Source organism: Fopius arisanus, unplaced genomic scaffold, assembly GCF_000806365.1.
Source record: "Fopius arisanus strain USDA-PBARC FA_bdor unplaced genomic scaffold, ASM80636v1 scaffold00137, whole genome shotgun sequence".
In the NCBI taxonomy this organism is placed as follows: domain Eukaryota; kingdom Metazoa; phylum Arthropoda; class Insecta; order Hymenoptera; family Braconidae; genus Fopius; species Fopius arisanus.
The window spans coordinates 15,939-34,477 of record NW_011887876.1 but is presented as its reverse complement, the minus strand read 5'-3'; the positions used below and the strand labels follow the sequence as shown (position 1 = coordinate 34,477).

Sequence of the window (18,539 nt, the reverse complement as noted above, 5' to 3'; positions counted from 1 at the left end):
AGTTTGTCGAGAAATATTGTAGCAAAAAATTAATCAGCGATTTCTCGTGAACGACTTATGCGATCGAGGTCTAATATGATACAATCGAAGCGTCTTCACATTCTTCAGCACTGATTGAATCATAGATTGAATCGCTCCAGTCGTTCTCCAGGTTTTCCAAAAACAAAATGGGAAACAAAATTTCGCAAACATTTTTTTGTGAACGGATGATGCAATCGAGGTGGAACAAAAGACAATTGAAGCGTCGTGTGTTTCGGTGCTGATTCTGTTGTACACGAAATAGCTCCATTCATTCTCCAAAAAAGCGTTATGGATTTTGGGGAGTATAAAAATTATTATAAGACAGGAGAATCATTATAGAACAGGAAGTTATTGGTTCGACCCGTTGAACGGGTCACACCCGCATGAATGCATTCGCCAGCAAGCCACCCACAACTACGCACCCCACTTCGGGAGCGAGCGAAGCGAGCGACCAACAACGCGACTACTAGTTTTGTTTGTACATTCACTCATTAATTATAAATAATTATTCCATATTTGCCATGATGCTGGCCGGAATAAAATGAAAAATTGCTCAATGGGTTAAATAAATAGTCAATTCGGTCGAAAATAATTTGTTCATCATGAATTACATATTTTCTTTATTTGTACATTCCTCGTTAATTGATTAAATCACAAATTAATAATCCCCATTCGCCCACCACCCCACAGGACAGTTCCTGTTTTGTGTGTGGTTATATATATACTTCATTTTGTTATTTTCTACCTCAATAACAAACAAAATTGAACACCAAGACATCTGATCAACCATCAATTGTTTCAATTAAATATGTTTCAAACATGATAATGAATATCTTCATATTGAGGACATTGCAAATGATGAGGTCATAATAGTCAATAGTCAGTAACATTGCAATGTTATAAATAAAATTGAATTAAAAACTATATAATGTTATTGACTATTCCTCATCATAACCTTCTTAAAGCTGTGAAAAATCTCGGTTCAAATTTCCAATGTGCTCAATATGATGATATTTATTATCATGTTTGAAACGTGTTTAATTGACTCAATTGATGGTTTGCCAGATTTCGTGTTGTTCAACTTTATGTTTTTTAGTATATATAATATATATCGCAAACAACGCAGGAACCATAGCAGGTTCGCGCGGGGTGGAGGGCGAATGAGAATTATTAATTTGTTACTTAATCAATTAATCAGCAATATGTAATTCATGATGTACAAACAATTGCCTATCGAATTGCCTATTTATTTAATCCATTGAGAAATTTTTCATTTTATTCCAGCCAGCATCACGATAAAAATGAAATAATTATTTATAATCAATAAGTGAATGAAGAAACAAAAAAAATTTAGTACAATCATGTACTATCAATGTATAATCGAATACGTAAGATAGTTTCCCTAATAATCGCATCCTTTCGGCTAAGTACACGGGGGTTAATTGCCGGTCCAAAAACTCGAGTGGACGCCACAGGTGGTCGTCCCCCGTACCCTGTCGTGAACGTAGCGCGACGGGTGTACGGGTGCGCCGCGGGTGTACAATAATTAGAATTTTCTGGCGCGGTAAAACATGTGAATTCAAAAATTAATCATGACATTCTTTGATTTTCTTCATACGCGAGATCGAGTTGAACGAACCCTAAGTTCTCCGAAAACCTAACCGTAAACCTATTTTAATTTTTCCTCCTCGCGCCCTTAGCCATCCTCGCAGGGTCTTCCACCCAACACCCAAAACGAAGCCTTCTTAATCCAAATTGTTTTTGGGACTCAATAGTCCGACAAAAGGAAAATGTAATTTACGCAATGTCTCTCTCGCGTGTTCTATACAATCACGTATTCCTAAGAGATTCCTGTAGAATTCCTTACATACTATGGCCACTTTTCTTCACTTCTCAAAACGAACTGAACTTTTTTTTTTTTGCATTTCTGGAGAGAGTTGGAAAATGGAGGAGAGTTTGTTACCCAACAATTATTCCAGAGATTATTCCAACAACAATTATTTGTCATTTCTCTCATTGGTGGACCAAGAATTTCCGAACTCATTGGTACGAGCTATCGACAGAGACTGAAAAGAGAGTATGACTCTAAAGAGGCAATGTTTAACAGCTCTGGGGTCACAAATCCTAGCTACGTGAAGTTGAAACCCTTTTTTTTGCTATAACGATTTGTAATGGATCAGATTGTAAACAAGGTTCTCTCGGGTAATATAAATTTCAGCGGACCTATTTTCCCATCCGGACCCTTTTCAAAATGTGTTTTGCCCATTGGTACTGGTAGATTTGGTGGGTCGCCCACTATAAATGGCGGGTTCAACTGTTTCTTGTCCTCGCCTGCGTTTTTAACAAAATTTTCCCGAAATGATTAGATGACTAGCAGCTTCATGCAAACTGCTTGGTCGTGATTTTCTCTGGAATTTCTAGATTAGGATGGCAAAAGCGTTGAAAGGCTTTTCATTTGCTCCTTATTTAAGTCCACTCGCTTCTTTCGGATTCGAAAATCGCTGTTAGGTTTTGAAATTTTCTTTTCTCTTGTACTAAGAAATTATAAATAAATAATTAGACCATTAATGCAAATAAATTTGTTGGATACGAAACACATGGTAATTGAATTGTCGTATAAAACTATCATGAGCTAATCAAAAATAGTGAGAAATCGACAAGTCAGATGTAATTTTTAAGCTTCTTTATTAAGCTTCCCAATGATTATGGATCATGCATGCTTCTCAGCATAGAAAGAAGGCTTTGAGCATAGAAACCAGAGAACAAAACCCTGCCGACCTCACGAATCTTTATAGAATGGAATGTAATTCGCTGAAACGGATCTTCTTGGTGATTTCTTCAGATATGTTGTTTCCAAACCGTGTTGTTTCAAGCTGATGAATCTTAGCCATCGAAATTTCATTAATGTAAAGCTGGGACGCGAAATGATTATTCGAAAGCATCGTGCTAATACCTTTAATAAAAAAGTCATGAAGCGAAGACTGTTACCGATCTATTTCGCCGTGACATGATTATATAAGTTACAGGTATTTGAAGATGAAACTTAAAAAGAATAGAGCTCATAGGATGAGTTAAAAAATTCTAAAAATTCCAGAATTTTGTCATCATTATTCACGTACAATTACGTGAAAAATGGATGTTGGTACGGATTTCGATCACTTTAATTTCTTTGCATACAATGCACGCACCAGTTTGAAGGTGATGATCTGTGGTTCACAGCTGCTACGAAATGTCTTATGTAGAGAAAGCATGACTCCCGGTTTTCAAGCTTCAACGTTCCATCGACTATAGTAGACACGATTTTTCTTTATGAAATTTGAAAAAAGGAAAGTATTGATCTAGTGATATCAATTATAATTGATAGATTTTTCACCGAATGTAACATTTCAGGATAGCTTACGCACAACGATAAATCAAATATTGTCTAATGCGAATCAAAATATATAATGTATATATATAGACGATGTATGAGCGTAAGATTTTAAAAGGGATTAAGGAAAAAAAATTTTCTTTACTGTTTCAGCCAACAGAAAATATCACAGCATGGCAAAGGTTCCTTCCCACTGGTCCCATAGCGTTGCTTCCCGTAAGTAATAATTGGCACGTTATGGTACCCTATTTTTTAACTAGATGGACACTACAAATGGTGGAAATAATAACTTGTTGAGCTTTTTGTTAGCTCTCAGGCGCTCACAGTTCTCTCGTATGGTCTCTTCCCACCGATCAAGCCAAAAATTACTTAAAAGCTACTCCGGAAGATTTCGTCGATGCTGTGAACGATGCTTTATGGAAGATTTATCCAAAGAATAGTGTTGTGGAGGGTGGAATGAACTCGCTTCAGCAGCTGTTAACAGGACTGTCTTTAAACAGTGGATTTTCTTGTGAGCTGCAACCCTCTATTGCTGGTGTAATAGACAACTCACGGGCTGCTTTCCCTCTTGGGTTTGGACATGCTGTGAATTATGTTGCTCACGGGGTCGTATTAGTTGGGTATGTATTGTTCGGTCCATGCTATTTCATTGTGCAATACTAAGTTTATAATTGTATACAATAAGAATCTCGCGGATATATATTGATTATTTATTTCGTCGCTGGGCCCGACAACTGGGATTGTAAACGAAACATTTTGTAGGTCACACGACGATAAAAGTATTATCTTCCGAATCTGATTACAATCCTCCTGATATAATGTATTGCTTCGCGAATACGCTATACAAATTAAACACGGAACAAAAAATACTCGAATCAGGCGGTGACATGAATCGATGCTATTACAGCGCCACTAGTTTAAAAAGTGGCGAACTGGGACTTTAGTAGTCTTTAACGTAGAAGAGCGCTACCTGTCAATGACCAGATTCTTCTCTTCAGGTATCCATGCCTGGACTAACTTTGATCCACAAAAATTTCCGTTAATCCGGGTATCCAATCGGTCTGATTGCATTTTGAAGTTATTAATGGAACCATTCCTGTGCAACCATTTAAGTAATCCAGAATTCGAGGAACCCAACAAACAGAGGAAAGCACCATGCTCAATTAAAATGCCATGGGCGATGTCTTCAGGTGGTTGTATATCAGGCACAGGAATCTTTGGGGTTCAAGGACACGTGCGGATGTGCAATAGCGGATTCTTTTTTAAGCGAAAGATTCTGTATTTGAAAGAGCCCACTTTTCGTAAATTTTTATCGTTGCTGATGGCAGCAAATGCCACGCTCCCGGGGACCTCTTCTATTATTAATGATCTGCTACGCCATTGCATCTAGCGAGGGATGTGCATCTGATATTTCGAGCCCGAGATCGCCGACTAGTTCCAACAGTTGGTAGGCGCGGTAGAGGATATCCAGAGATATCGTCCAGCTTTCTTTGTGGATGTGCGTAACGAGAGCCCGGATAACTCTGACAAACCAAGAAAAAGTAATTCAAATAAACTATTGATCCCCACCATGCAATCGAGGGATCTCTGCAATCCAGGATGTTTCGAAATCGTCGTGAAGGTCGTGAGGCCCTTGAGAGGACAAAGAGTAAACTCAGCTTCTGAAACAGCTCCCCATTCTAGACCAAGCGATGGACATGTCTATGTCAGTGGATGATTCAGACCTGAAAACATACATGCGCTGCTGCCGTAGATGTCGATTCTTGTCATGACGTCATTATCTTGAACAAACTCTGCAATGCGATAATTAGCGCTTAAACGAAACTTCTTGTGCTATACGCGTGTGTTTAACAACTTTAAGTACGGGATGGGACAAAAGTTGCCATTGCTCTTAGTCGGTAGAAAAACTTTTGAAATTAAGTTCAGGCCTTGTCCTTTTAGGATAAATATCTATTACTTTACATTGAACTTTATATTGACCTTTGTATTAGAACTTTATATTGAATTACATCCTATCCGATAGCGTTTAACCTCTTGACCACGAATCTGACACCAGTATGTTGGGGAGACAAATAGTTTGTATACTGCTCTTTGTATTACCCAGGATCACGGCGAGGACGTAGCGGTTATCGGCCCCTTGACAGCACATGTTGGTACATTCAAAGACCAGGACAACACAAAGTGGTCTATTATTGTTTACTGCCTCAACAGCAACACCATTCACCGTTGGGGGAAATCAATCTCTTTTTAATTTCTACGTAGATACTCGATACCAGTATAAACACTCCGCTGCCCTCCATACAGAAAATTCTATAATTAAATTTATAATTATGAATTACTTAAAACAGTTGATACCCATATCGAGTACCCACGTAGTGATCTTATGCCTTTCTCGATAGATGGACCGTTCCTGAGTATGATTTGGTTTGGTTTGAGGAGGCTGTTCTAGACATTTACCAACTTTTCTTCCTCCCCTTCATCGATCTACTCCCATAGGTAGGGTCTGGCAAGACTTCAACAATAAAAACTTCTATAATATCAATTCAGCCCCCCCCCCCTGCATACTGAGCCAGCCACGAGAATTGGTTTTTCGAACTAAAATTTCGGAATTCTCCCAATTGAATAAGATAACAATCCTCGAAATTTCCAATGAACTACTTTCCAAAAACAAATGCCCCGACCAATGGCAGCAATTTTTGGTGAAAAAACTCTCCTAACAAATTCATACCCATTACCTCCTACTTTCTAAAATTTTGCGAAAACCCTGACTGTGCTGATAGCCGTGGTATATAAGGGAGCTTTTGATCAAGTGAGCTTTTGATAATGTTTATTCTGACATCCTCTACAAAGAGCTGGCTCAGAACGACATTCTTCCAAGAAAAGCCAACTTGATTTACTTTATACTTGCATGCAGACAATTATATTTCGTCATTCAAGGAAACCTAGCAGGTACCTTCCTTATGAACATAGGTGCCGGCCAAGGGCTGGTCCTTAGCTCAACCCTTTTTAATATCTACCTGGCCAATCGTTACAACCCAAATTAGGATTCGGTAACTTTCAGGTAGTTGGGAGGACGCTTAACCAGGAATGCGACTGCAAATAAGTACAAACCCTCCCGCCCTTTATCTATTCTCTTCTCTTCCTCAAGAAACTAGCGATAATATCCGCAGACAATTATCGAACATCTTCCATAAGGCGGTCTCCCCTAGCGACAATATCGCTAGGGATGATCACCTGGCACTGCGAAACCTTGAAGAGAAAAATGATATCATTATTCTTCCAATGGACGAAAGCTATGGCACGATGGCCATGGGCAAGAACGATTACTCTCCAAAGTTCAATACGATCTTGGTGTTGCGGACGCCGTAGTTACTACGTTTATAATTTTTGTATATCTGGAAAACTTGGTGTAACAACAAAAAAAGGTGCTTGAAAAAACCCCACACAATGGCAAGGAATATCGGGATGTTCCACCTAAATACCGATTATGCAGGGTAACCACAATAAAAGAGACCACCTAGCAGTTATTCAAGTGGCCGTCATTATGGCCTGAGAGGCGTTAAGGAGTGACCATCACGGTGATAACACCTGGAAACCACGAATTATCTAAAAACAAGCCGCATAATTACTCAAAGGCCCAACTAAAAACATCCTTTTCATTTCTTTTCTTCCCTCTATTGAATCTGGGGGTCAATAATTTAAACAACCCTCCAATGATAACCGCAGATGGGAGCTACCCCAAATAATTAAAAATGTCGGCAATTTAGAGATGGACCACCTCAACCACGGGTTTGCCGATATCGAGAAAAGAAAAGGCAGGCTAATAGGGGGTACATCTGCTCCGAGTGCCTCCCCCGATTGGTTACAGAAGGTTGGCCGGGAACTTGACGGCACCTGCCCCCCATATCCAACGAAAGTTATGAGATGGCTTCCAGAAAATTGCACAATTCACCGGATGATTTCTCGTTGTCCAAACTAGGGGACCTCTCCAGCCTCAAAGGGTCCACTTCATTTGACACGCGAGCCTTCTAATGAACAATAGTTGTCCATTCTCAAAAAAGGTGTCAAGTTTATGGGCCATGAACGTCAGAAAAATGCATAAACATGCCACTTTTGACTTTAGACGAACATTAATTACAGAGAGGCCAATGCGCGCTCGTCCCGTCTTTTTTTCAAAAACTTCTCCAACACCTGGAGAAATGGGGGGTAATATCAGGGTGAGAGTACATTGCCCAGAAACATTCCTTTTGAATACATTCTTAAACATATGAAGATGCGTCCCACCTGTAACGCGATTTTTCGCGTTAATAAACATTTAAAATGTTTATTGGAATAAATTACGCTCTCTGATGTACCGATTGGGTCCGCCAAATCCCCACGCGTGGGAAGTTGAGGTTATAGTACTGAACCTCAGCTTCCAATGAGACTCCTCTGTCGGAACACTGGGTTCTCCACTCCAGAGAACTGTTCCATGTTAGACGGGGCGGGCATTCAAATGGCCAGGGGTCCAGATAAGGGGTTAACTGGACGGCCTGGTTGGGGACATTTGAATTCGGCGCGCTCCAGGAAACGTTACCGGCAGGGATATCCTCGCGGTGGTGATAAGTACCACGGGTGATCCCCCACGCACTCCAACCGCGTGAGTCGGGAGTGGGGAGCAGAGCTACTAGGGAGTACTCTCCACTCCACACGTCAGAGCTGCTCCGGAACTCTTACGGGCCAGTCGGCCTCGGGCTCCAACCAGCCCGTAGCTACCGATGATTAGCGTGGCTACATAGCCCGCCTGATCACATTATGCAAAGCTCTCTCTCTCTTTCAGCCGTAGGGCTGCGCTATCGAATTTAGTAGAAGGTATGCCGATACCTCTAGCTCTCGGCATGTTAGCGCCTATGGACCGCTATCGGCTTTTCATCGCTATCTATTTACCGACCGCTCTCGATCCTATCGACCCGATCTGCTATCGATCCCCTACTTTACCAACCTTCCTACGCCAACGGGGACCGACCACACTAAAGAAGCCCAACCCTCTCTCCACAACCTAGCATACTGAGCGACCCAGTGCTCCCGCACGCGTTCCATTTCTATATCCGCCACTTCGGCAGTTCGCGGGACGTCTCCAGATGTCCTCGCCGCGCCCCGGGGAGGGGACACCGACGACCTCTGGTTACGCACTTAGTTTTAACTTATTGGCAATCTCGGTATTTCCTAGTTGTATCCTTAGCAACTAGGCGGAACTTCTCGGTATTCCCTAATTGTGTCCTTAACAACTAGGCGGAACTTCTTGTCTGTCCTGTCGCGAGAACGGGCAAACCCCACCGTTCTGTGCTCTCGTCCGTATCTGTTATCGGTTATCTCTGGGGAGGTGCTAATCCCCACCTCCACCGGTAAATTCGGTCTTTCCTAATTGTGTCCTCAACAACTAGGCGGCTTAAATGATATTTCCTAGTTGTCTCCTTAACAACTAGACGGAATCCGGGTTTGTTGTTTTACCCACTTAAAATAGCTGGCGCCCTCCCAGTAATAGCGCGGATGCTACGGAACCGGCGAAGGTAACCAATTCCCCGGACTTACGGAACACTCCGGGGAAAACATCGTTACAAATAGTAGCAGCCAGTACCACCATACCTCAAAAAAACGTTGGGTGACAACATCTCAAAATACCAACGGCTGTAGGGGAATCACGCCCGAATAGTATATAACGGGCGGTTTTTCGTCAAATGAAGTCAGTCGAAATTAAATCTTCGACTCGAAATCTTCAAGTGGTACCTTGCTCGTCATCCAGTGCAACTCTTCAAGACCAGTCTACAAGGGAGCAACTCTGCAACACCACTGTCTATAGTCACCACTGGGCGTTGTTCCAGCATACAACTCTCTTTGCAACCCCAAATCAAGTGCGCAACTTCAATCACAACCAACTAGTGCAAAGTAAAATTTCGACTCTTGGTTATTAACGAGGGACACTGCTCATTATTAAAGCTGACCCGTCGAGATCTGCCTATTGGGTGGCAGCTCTGCAGCATCGCCCACTCTCATCGCTATAAGCTCGAGTGAACAACTCGGTTTGCTCTACCGCGTCAGATCGACCGCATTCCTGTAAGCCAGTACCGACCTGCTAAATCGCTCAGCGTACAACTGAGCTCATCCTGAGTGTACAACTCAGGGAATCTTCTCGTCAAGCCAGCACCAACCTGGTAAATTACTCAGCGTCCAATTGAGTTTACCCCGAGTGTGCAGCTTCGGGATTTCTCTACGCCTAGCAATATAAAGCTAGCGAACAACCAAGTTTTGCCTGAGCGTACAACTCAGGCTTATCAACACCACCAACACCTCTTGAGTCACACCATTATCATCACTTAAGCTAAAAACTATAAAGAAGCGTATTTGAGCAGTTTTCAACTCCATCAGTGCTAGAGGATCTAGTATACTTTTGGAGTTCTCCGGAATCCACTGCGAAGAGGAAACACCGAGAAATCACCCCTTCCATCCTGCCGTTTATTTCTACAACCGTAAGTCGGAAAAACACACCAAAAACATTTACACTATTGTCTCCTACACTTTTCCCTTGTTTTTTCATCTTGGACTTTTACTATTCTCTATCTCAAGTGAAGTGTAATAAATTTAAAATCGATTCAAAGGGAAACTTGAGGATATTTTCCTCTTTGTGTGCTAATTCCTCATATTATAACCACTATGTACTTTAGTACTAAGTCCCACGCAATAGGCCTCATTAAGTGAGATTTATCAGATCCTTTCTCCTCCGGACACTATCTGTGGTGACTAGTTATAGTCAACTCACCTGAAGGGTTTACCTTTTGTTCGATATTTCGACCTACCTAGTGGCCCCGTATCCGCTATATTGGGTAACTCCAGAATTTACATGAAACTTAGGAAAGATCCTACTCATACTATTGTGGGAAAAACGGCTGAGCTCCTAAAGAAAGCCAATCTTCGGTGATCTGACAAAATCTCTCACTCCTAACGAATCCTCCTAGATTCTATGGACTATCCAAAATCCACAAAGACACTGTTACGCTCCATTCCATTGTCAGCAACATTGGCGAAGTCTTTTACATAACCTCTCTAAAAGTTGATTGGTTTGAATATATTCAGTACTCTCTGGATTTCGTTAACAAACTGAGAAACCTTAAGACTTTTCCAGATTATATCCTGGTGAGTTTGGATGTGGAATCTCTCTTCATTATTGTCCCAATTCCAGAAATCTTGAAAATCATAAAGAAATCCTCGGATATTTCTCCCCATCTACTTCCCTTAATTGAGGACTGCTTGACCTTCACCTACTTTCAATTCGAAGGAGAATTCTATGAGGAAAAATCAGAAGCATGAATGAGTTCCCTCATTTCCTCGATTATTGCAAATATATTCATGGAACACTTCGAGAACAAAGTATTGACGTCAGCACCGCTGAAACCCTCTGTGGGGTTTAGATATGTGGAGGCCACCATTTCTGGTCATATGGAAAGACAGCCCTTTTTCAATTTTTGACGTTTTTGAATTCTCAACATAGAAGTATCCAGTGCACCATGGAAATCGAAGAGGGAAGGTGTCTCCTATTTCTTGATGTGCTCTTCCGGCGCAATAAAGACGGGACTTTGGGCCACCAGGTATATTGCAAATTAACATACCAAGATAGATATCTAAATGCCACTTCCCACCACCACCCTGCTCAAAAAAACTCTATGATCAGCTCCTTGATGTACAGAACCCTTGCAATGTCCCAACCCTGTAATGTCAAGTGTGAAGTTCAACATCTTGAGACTGCTCTGACCAAGAATGGATACAAAATACACCAAATTAGAAAAATGAAGCAAAAACTGGGGAATAATCTCCTATTTCCTTCAGAGGGGACCAATCTTGATGAAAATCCGGAAGGACCAAAATGGCCCTCCTTCCCTATTTCAAACGCATAACGGACCGCATAAGCAAAGTACTCGGCAAGCACAAGACTCGAACTGTCCTTCAACCTCGGGAAAAAATTGGACAAATGCTGCCAAGTGCAAAGGATCTAAGGCCGCTCTTGCGCAGACTAGGAATGTACGAGATTCCCTACTCATGTTGAAAAGTGTATATTAGAGAACCCGGGAGGATGATCATTACACGGATCGAGGAACATCAGCGTTGCTCCAAATATGGTCACTAAGAGTAGTCTGCCTTGCCCCAGCTCGTAAAGATCCTTCTCCTCGGCTGAAAACAATCGAACTGGGGGTAATCCTTAAGAAAAAAAAGAGGGGAAATGTCGCTGAAGAAAAGGAAAGGCAAGGAAATGGGCTAAAAATGGAAAATGTGAAATTTTCTAACCATGACGTTTTTATTTATTTTGAAAGCAGACGTTGCAAATAAAATGTAGAGGCAAGGAACAAATTCCATAATGTCATGTTCCAGTGGTCCCTCAATTATTTATTCAAGAAATTTAATTGATTGAAGTAAAAATGTTAATTGGAGAAAATTTAAAAAAACTGTTGTTGTCGAAAAAAAATCATTTTTATATTCAGAATCAACATCAGCCGGTGAAAAATGCAATGTTTGGTATTTTTTCTGTCACATATTTTTCGGTAAGATCGTTATTGGACCAAAAATTTAAAAAGCAAGTTAAAAGATGTCAATAATTCTGGAAGCTCACTTTTAGGAGTAATTTCATGTTTATTTCAATGAGTAATAGTTATTTTCATATTCAGACATGTTTTTGTCGATATGTGGATTTTTAAATTTCTTTCTATATTAATCGCGGCGGCTATATCCCCCATTTTACCATTTGGCAGAGGCGTCCTAGACGTTAAAGACGCTCCCCAATACGGTGACTGTGAGGCCCCCACTACTGTCGCCACTATGATCGTAGTAGGACCCTTATAATTGGCATGGTTATAAACTTTATTGGATTCCTAACTCAAGTTTATGACTCTGCTCCGAGTTACCTGGAGGATACCCATCCCTCATCTAGAAGGTAATAGTTTTTACACAGAATATGCAGAAGAACTCCGAAATCAAAAGTGAATCAAGATCACACTCCTTGAGGTTAGCCAAGCATAATGCAACGGTGCAAGCGACAGTGCAAATGAATCAAATACACTAGAGATTAATTAAACTGACTGGTCAAGAATATTAAGTGGTCTGGAACTTCTATGCAAAAGTGAACTTGATGGCATTGGCGGCATACGGACACGTCGATGGCTTTGTTTCCCAACCGAATTAACCTACAGTGGACGGAACTCCAGCGCAGGGGTCAGTGTACCAAGCTCAGCTACAGGCTTGGACCAAAACCGATGGTAAAACACAACGACTGATACTCAATAGTTTGAAAGAAAAAACCATACTATACGTGATGCCGTGTGAATCTTCGAATGAGAGGTGGGACACGCTGAAAGAGCTATACAAGAGTCGAAACGAAACGAAAAGGCATACCTACTCGACGAAGGACTCGATCCGAGGAAAAAGCTGCTGAAGAATCTCAATCAAAAGGCTCAGAACAAGAGAAAAAGTGGGTTGTCACTATTTCAGCAAAGAAGGGCACTGCGAGTATGAATACTGAAACAACTTTAGTTAAAGGCGAAACTGATGAATCCACCACGACCAAGTACTACTTCAAACGAAATGGAAAGCTAATACTCGCAGGCGATTGTGAGGATGGAGGCAGTTTATTCAAAATGCGATTTCAAGTTGAATTGACTAACGCAAATAGAAATCAAATATCCTAAAAAGCCTTGGTTATCTCGTTAATGGACCGATATGAGCGACTGGTGGATCAACACGTTTCTCATGTGGAAAAAGTTCTAGAAGCAAAGAACATTACACCGACCCGTGCTCGAGAAAGTTACGAGTCATGTATTACAGGGAAGATGAGTAGAATCTCCCATTCACTGAGACAAAAGCTGCAGGAGATATACTACATGCTGATCTATGCGAGCCTATAGAAAACGAGTCTCTCGGTGCTATTAACTAGTTCCTCATGATCAAGGACCACTTGTCGCACTTCAGGTACGTTCATTTCTGGACAGAGAGAAGTGAAATCCTTAATTTTGAACTAGACATCCACCCCTGAAGGTAAATGTATGGTTTAAGTCCATCAAAAAATTAAAATCATTGAAATATTAATTTCTCTGACGAAAAATCCATTCTTATCCTCTCAGTTCCTCCCAAGAACAAAATAAAAGAAGAGAGTGAGAAACATCAAGGAGGGAAATACATCGAAAAATAGTTCTGAGGTAAACTCTGTTGTCCCTAAAATTCCATAAACTCCCCCCTTCCCTCTGCTGTCGCTGTTGATACGACGAGTGAGTGATATTAAATTACAAAGACTTAGACCAAACGCTACAAGCCTAGAGAATCAAACATCATCATCAACACTCATCAGCCCTAGGTTGTATATACGTTGGAACAAAGCAGGAAAATCGAGCGTGATAACGCTGCTGCCTGATGTGAGTCTTCCAAAACCATTCTGGGCCAAAGCATTAAACGGGGCAGTATACATGCTAAATCATGCCAGCTTCGTGAAAGGAAGTACTCCATACAAGCTATAAGTTAACACAAAAAGAAATTTCAATTCACTAATCTGAAACCATTTGAACAACGAGTGTTTGCTTGTATACTGAAACCAGAATGAATCATACAGCAATTCAATCGAAGTACATCGATACACTAGAAGCTACAATCGGCGTAGCCCCACCGAATACGAGCATGGCTCGATTATGAGCAAAAAGCTACCATGCCGCTTCAACGATATTGTCCAAGAGCTACGGAAGGTTTTCATTGATATCACCTAAATCACGACAAGACAAGTGACCCTCTGAGCCAAAATACGTGATGATGATTCCTGACAGATGCCCCAGTTCAATCCCAATAAAAGCGACGGAATTCAGAATCAGTTCCAGTTTATGATCAGAAGTCCGTCAAGTCGTCAGTAATTGACATTCAAACAGTTTAAATCAACAAACTTATTGCATCAACAAGTTGCGAATTCGCTTAGCTCAGGTACAGCCATATTATGCGAATTCGCTTAGTTCAGGTATGTACCTCCCAGCCCGACAAATGATCGTCAAGGCCAGCGGACGCGTTCCACACCACCACTCCCAGAACGACGTCGCTGAATGATTCTTGAGCGCACTACCCACACCACTAAAAACCCACCTCTGTACGTCGAATATTCTGTAGTTATTTATTATTCTGTAAATTCCGCCGCTCGAATTCGTGATAGTACCATTTCCTCCTGTTTGAGCTTTGTCGAGTCATACAGGAATGCAAAATTAATATGGTCGACCTTATTATGGGGTTTCCAGGGCGGATGAAGTAGCCTTCCGTGTCTAGGCTGAAAACCATTCCCGACTGTACCCCTAATGTCGTAATTCTGCTTTTGATTGAGGACATTACCTTTGCGATATGTTCACGGCGTTCCTGAATGGCAAAGAGCCTATCCCCAACTAGTTTATGGAGGGGAGTGTGCTTTCGAAGAGCGAAGACTGATTCGGAGAAATAGTAGGCTATCACGTACTTGAATACGCTCTAGAGTTCTTCATGAGTATCTTCAATGACCGTACACTTCATATTCTATAACGAATATGGCAGTAAATTCACAAACAGTGAACCGCAAAGTGGGTGTGTTAGGGTGCGACAAAGATGTACTTGTGGGTCATTGCATATTACGCAATTACTAATTTGGACCGACTTTCGTAAGGCATTCGAGAGCAGGGATCATATTCCTGCTATTCAAGTACTTCGGGTGGAATATAATATTGTCGGGTGTATTAACGATCTTGCGTCGCCATGGAAAACGCGCTTCACTATGACCTCTGGTAAGAGAGAGATGACTTCGCGGTTGGTGCAATTCAAAGGAGAAATCTCCCACGGAGATACCCTGAGTCTTCTTCTGTTCTGCATCTTATTGATGCTGGTCTCTGTTCAGCTGTGTTGTGTTTGGGGAAATTAAGCCGGAAATCGAGAATAAAGTATCAAAACTTCTAATCCAAATTAATTCTCTGTAGAAAACATCTGGATGACTATGGAAAATTCGTATAATGCCTATAATGCTGACTAGACATCATAGTACCCTGACAGTTTGAGTAAATATCAACAACGATATCATAAGAAACAAAAATAGAGGATCTAGTCGTTATGTGACTAATTTTCAGTTGGTTTTGTGAGCAATAACTGTTTTGCACGTGCAGTTCGCTAAAAAAATGTCACACTCTTCATACTCCTGCTTATAAGAACCGTTTTTTGTTTATGGAACCCTTTCATTAAGCGGACCGTACAATTGGTTTGAATCAAGTTGGAAGATAGCTGGAAAATATGACTTTAAATTATATAAAATTGATGATTAACTCCATGGGTCATTTTATTTTATAGTGATGCAGCACACAGAGTTCATCCTCTGGCGGGGCAGGGTGTGAATCTTGGATTTGGTGATGTTACTGTACTAGTAAAATTACTCGATGATGCAGTGAAGAGCGGCAGCGGCATTGGAGATATTCTACATCTAGCTAATTATGAAACTTTCCGACAAAGACACAATGTCCCGACGTTGATGATCGTTGATGCTCTCCACAGGTTGTACAGAGGTACAGCAGCTCCAGTGGTACTTGCAAGGAGTTTGGGACTGCAATTGCTAAATACTCTGACTCCATTGAAGGTAATTAAATCTTTTTCATAATTCATGAGTTTAATAGTGTATTAAAATAATATAATAATGACCACCGCCGCGAAGTCGCTAGTGGCCTTTCATGCTGCTTCCACGGCGAGCATGGCCCCCTTCATCGCCCCGGGGCGGAGTCGGTGTACCTATCGTTTCTTCTCACCGGTCACGTTGATGTGCGAACCGTGGATAGGTGAAGAAAACGTGTTCGCCGTCTGCGAGCGCCCTCAGGCAGATCGGACAATCCGGGGAATCGTCAACCGTGCCCCAATAGCAGCTGAGTGAGGCAGAAATTTACTTCACCGTACCGTTTACTCACCCATGTGGCTACCTCCGGGATCAAGCCGTGGGTCCATCTTCGCTTTGGCGAGGAATGCCAAACGTCATCTCACCTGGAACGCCACCTCGCCTACAACTTCTCAAGGCTTAAGCGTCTCGCCTCATGTGCTGCTTCCGCCATAGACCTCCTATCCATGGGTGTTCCAGGTGAGGCCGCTCATAGCTGCTCCCTCCGTCGGTATAGAGAGTGTCTCTCTACAGCTAGGATTTCAACGGGTATCATTCGAGCGATGACACCGATTGCGTCGTAAGATACCGTTCTGTAGGTGCTGGCCACTCTCAACGTACTCAGCCTGCATAGGCCCCCCTGCATTCTTCCAACTGTTCCGGCCTCTCCTTGCGTGGAGTGTTGATCTGAAAACGCTTCGGCTTCATGCCTAGCCTTGCGGGTTCTGCACTTCTCCGCGCCAGTGCGCCCCTTGTGCCTTCGACCCCGTGTGGTCTGGTCTCCGGTGGTCCCTGCCTCAACAGATGCCTCCTTCATCCCTGCCACTCCATCCGCCTTTTCCTTCTAGACCCCTGCCGAAGTCACGAATTCATCCACGGCCTTCTCCCTAGGAGCCTCTGATATTCCCTCTGAGACCATCTTCGGCGTTAAAAGTCTTCGTTAATGATCCCCGAACATTCCATGAGAATCCTCGGAAACAGCAGGTCTTCGCCAGCAGAGCCCGGAATGCTGGGGTAAGACATGCATACAATGGGGTGCTACTTGGTACCCTATGGGTATCGTTCGCGACACTATTCCCCAGTCCCATTCAGCCATCGGCACGATAAGTTCCTCGTTAGCTTGGCGAGTTGGTCTGCAACGGTGTCTTAGAGCGCCCTGTCGGGGCCTTAACCCTTCGTTTGCTCGTATAGCTTCCGTTAGCCAGGTTCTGACAACAAGCAGCAGGATCCAGGCCCTGATACCTCGTGGTACCCGTCCCCTTTCCCACCAGCGCCGTATTCCGACAGCCTTTCCCTGGCCGTGACCCTATCCGCCACCTGTGGACGCACCTGGTTGGCTCTCAACCTTCCCCTTCGTCTCGTTACGAGTGCGTTCGGGGCCAGATTGAACTAGTAGTCGCGTTGTTGGTCGCTCGCTTCGCTCGCTCCCGAAGTGGGGTGCGTAGTTGTGGTTGGCTTGCTGGCGAATGCATTCATGTGGGTGTGACCCGTTCAACGGGTCGAACCAATAACCTGTTCTATAATGATTCTCCTGTCTTATAATAATTTTTATACCCCCCAAAATCCATAACGCTTTTTTGGAGAATGAATGGAGCTATTTCGTGTACAACAAAATCAGCACCGAAACACATCGAGACGCTTCAATTGTCTTTTGTTACACCTCGATTGCATCATCCGTTCACAAAAAAATGTTTGCGAAATTTTGTTTCCCATTTTGTTTTTGGAAAACCTGGAGAACGACTGGAGCGATTCAATCGATGATTCAATCAGTGCTTAATGATGTGAAGACGCTTCGATTGTATCATATTAGATCTCGATCGCATAAGTCGTTCACGAGAAATCGCTGATTAATTTTTTGCTACAATATTTCTCGACAAACTGGTGAACGACTGTAGCTAGTCAGTGTATAACATATCGGCGCCGAATTGCATTGAAACGCTTCGATTGCCTTTTGTTACACCTCAATCGCATCATCTGTTCACAAAAAAATGTTTGAAAAATTTCGTTTCCCATTCTTTTCTTTTAAACTGGAAAACGACTGGAGGGATTCAATTTATAATCTAATCAGTAGTGAATGACATCAAGATTCTTCGATTGCATTATATGAGTTCTCTATCGCATTATTCATCCACAAGAAATCGTTGATGAAATTTCCTTTTTTGCAGTTTTTCTGGACAAAGTGCAGAATGGCTGGAGCTATTCCGTGTACAACATAATTAGCGCGCAATCGCATTAGGAGACTTCGATTGCGTTCCATTGGATCTCGATCGCATCATCCCTTCGCGAGAAAATGTTAGCAAAATTATATTTCCCTGATTTTCTGGAAAAACTGGAGAACAACACTAGAGCGATTCTATCCATAATTTGCTCAGTGCTGAATGTCGTCATGATGCTTCGATTACACTATATTAAATCTCGATCGCATCTTTCATGCACGAGAAATCGCTGAAGAAATTTTTTCTCTCAAATTTGTTTCTGGAAAAACTGGAAAACGGCTGGAGC

At 42.2% G+C, this 18,539-nt stretch overlaps 1 protein-coding gene across 2 annotated transcripts in view; it reads left to right on the top strand.

Annotated features, from left to right (window-relative positions):
* Positions 1–18,539, top strand: part of Coq6 (ubiquinone biosynthesis protein COQ6, mitochondrial) — a 99,375-nt gene that overhangs the window by 69,528 nt on the left and 11,308 nt on the right. For both annotated transcript variants that reach the window (XM_011313987.1, XM_011313986.1), the window contains exons 5-7: positions 3,545–3,607; positions 3,701–4,011; positions 15,746–16,028. In XM_011313987.1, the coding sequence (XP_011312289.1) occupies positions 3,545–3,607; positions 3,701–4,011; positions 15,746–16,028 (657 nt within the window). The remainder of the gene's footprint in view (positions 1–3,544; positions 3,608–3,700; positions 4,012–15,745; positions 16,029–18,539) is intronic.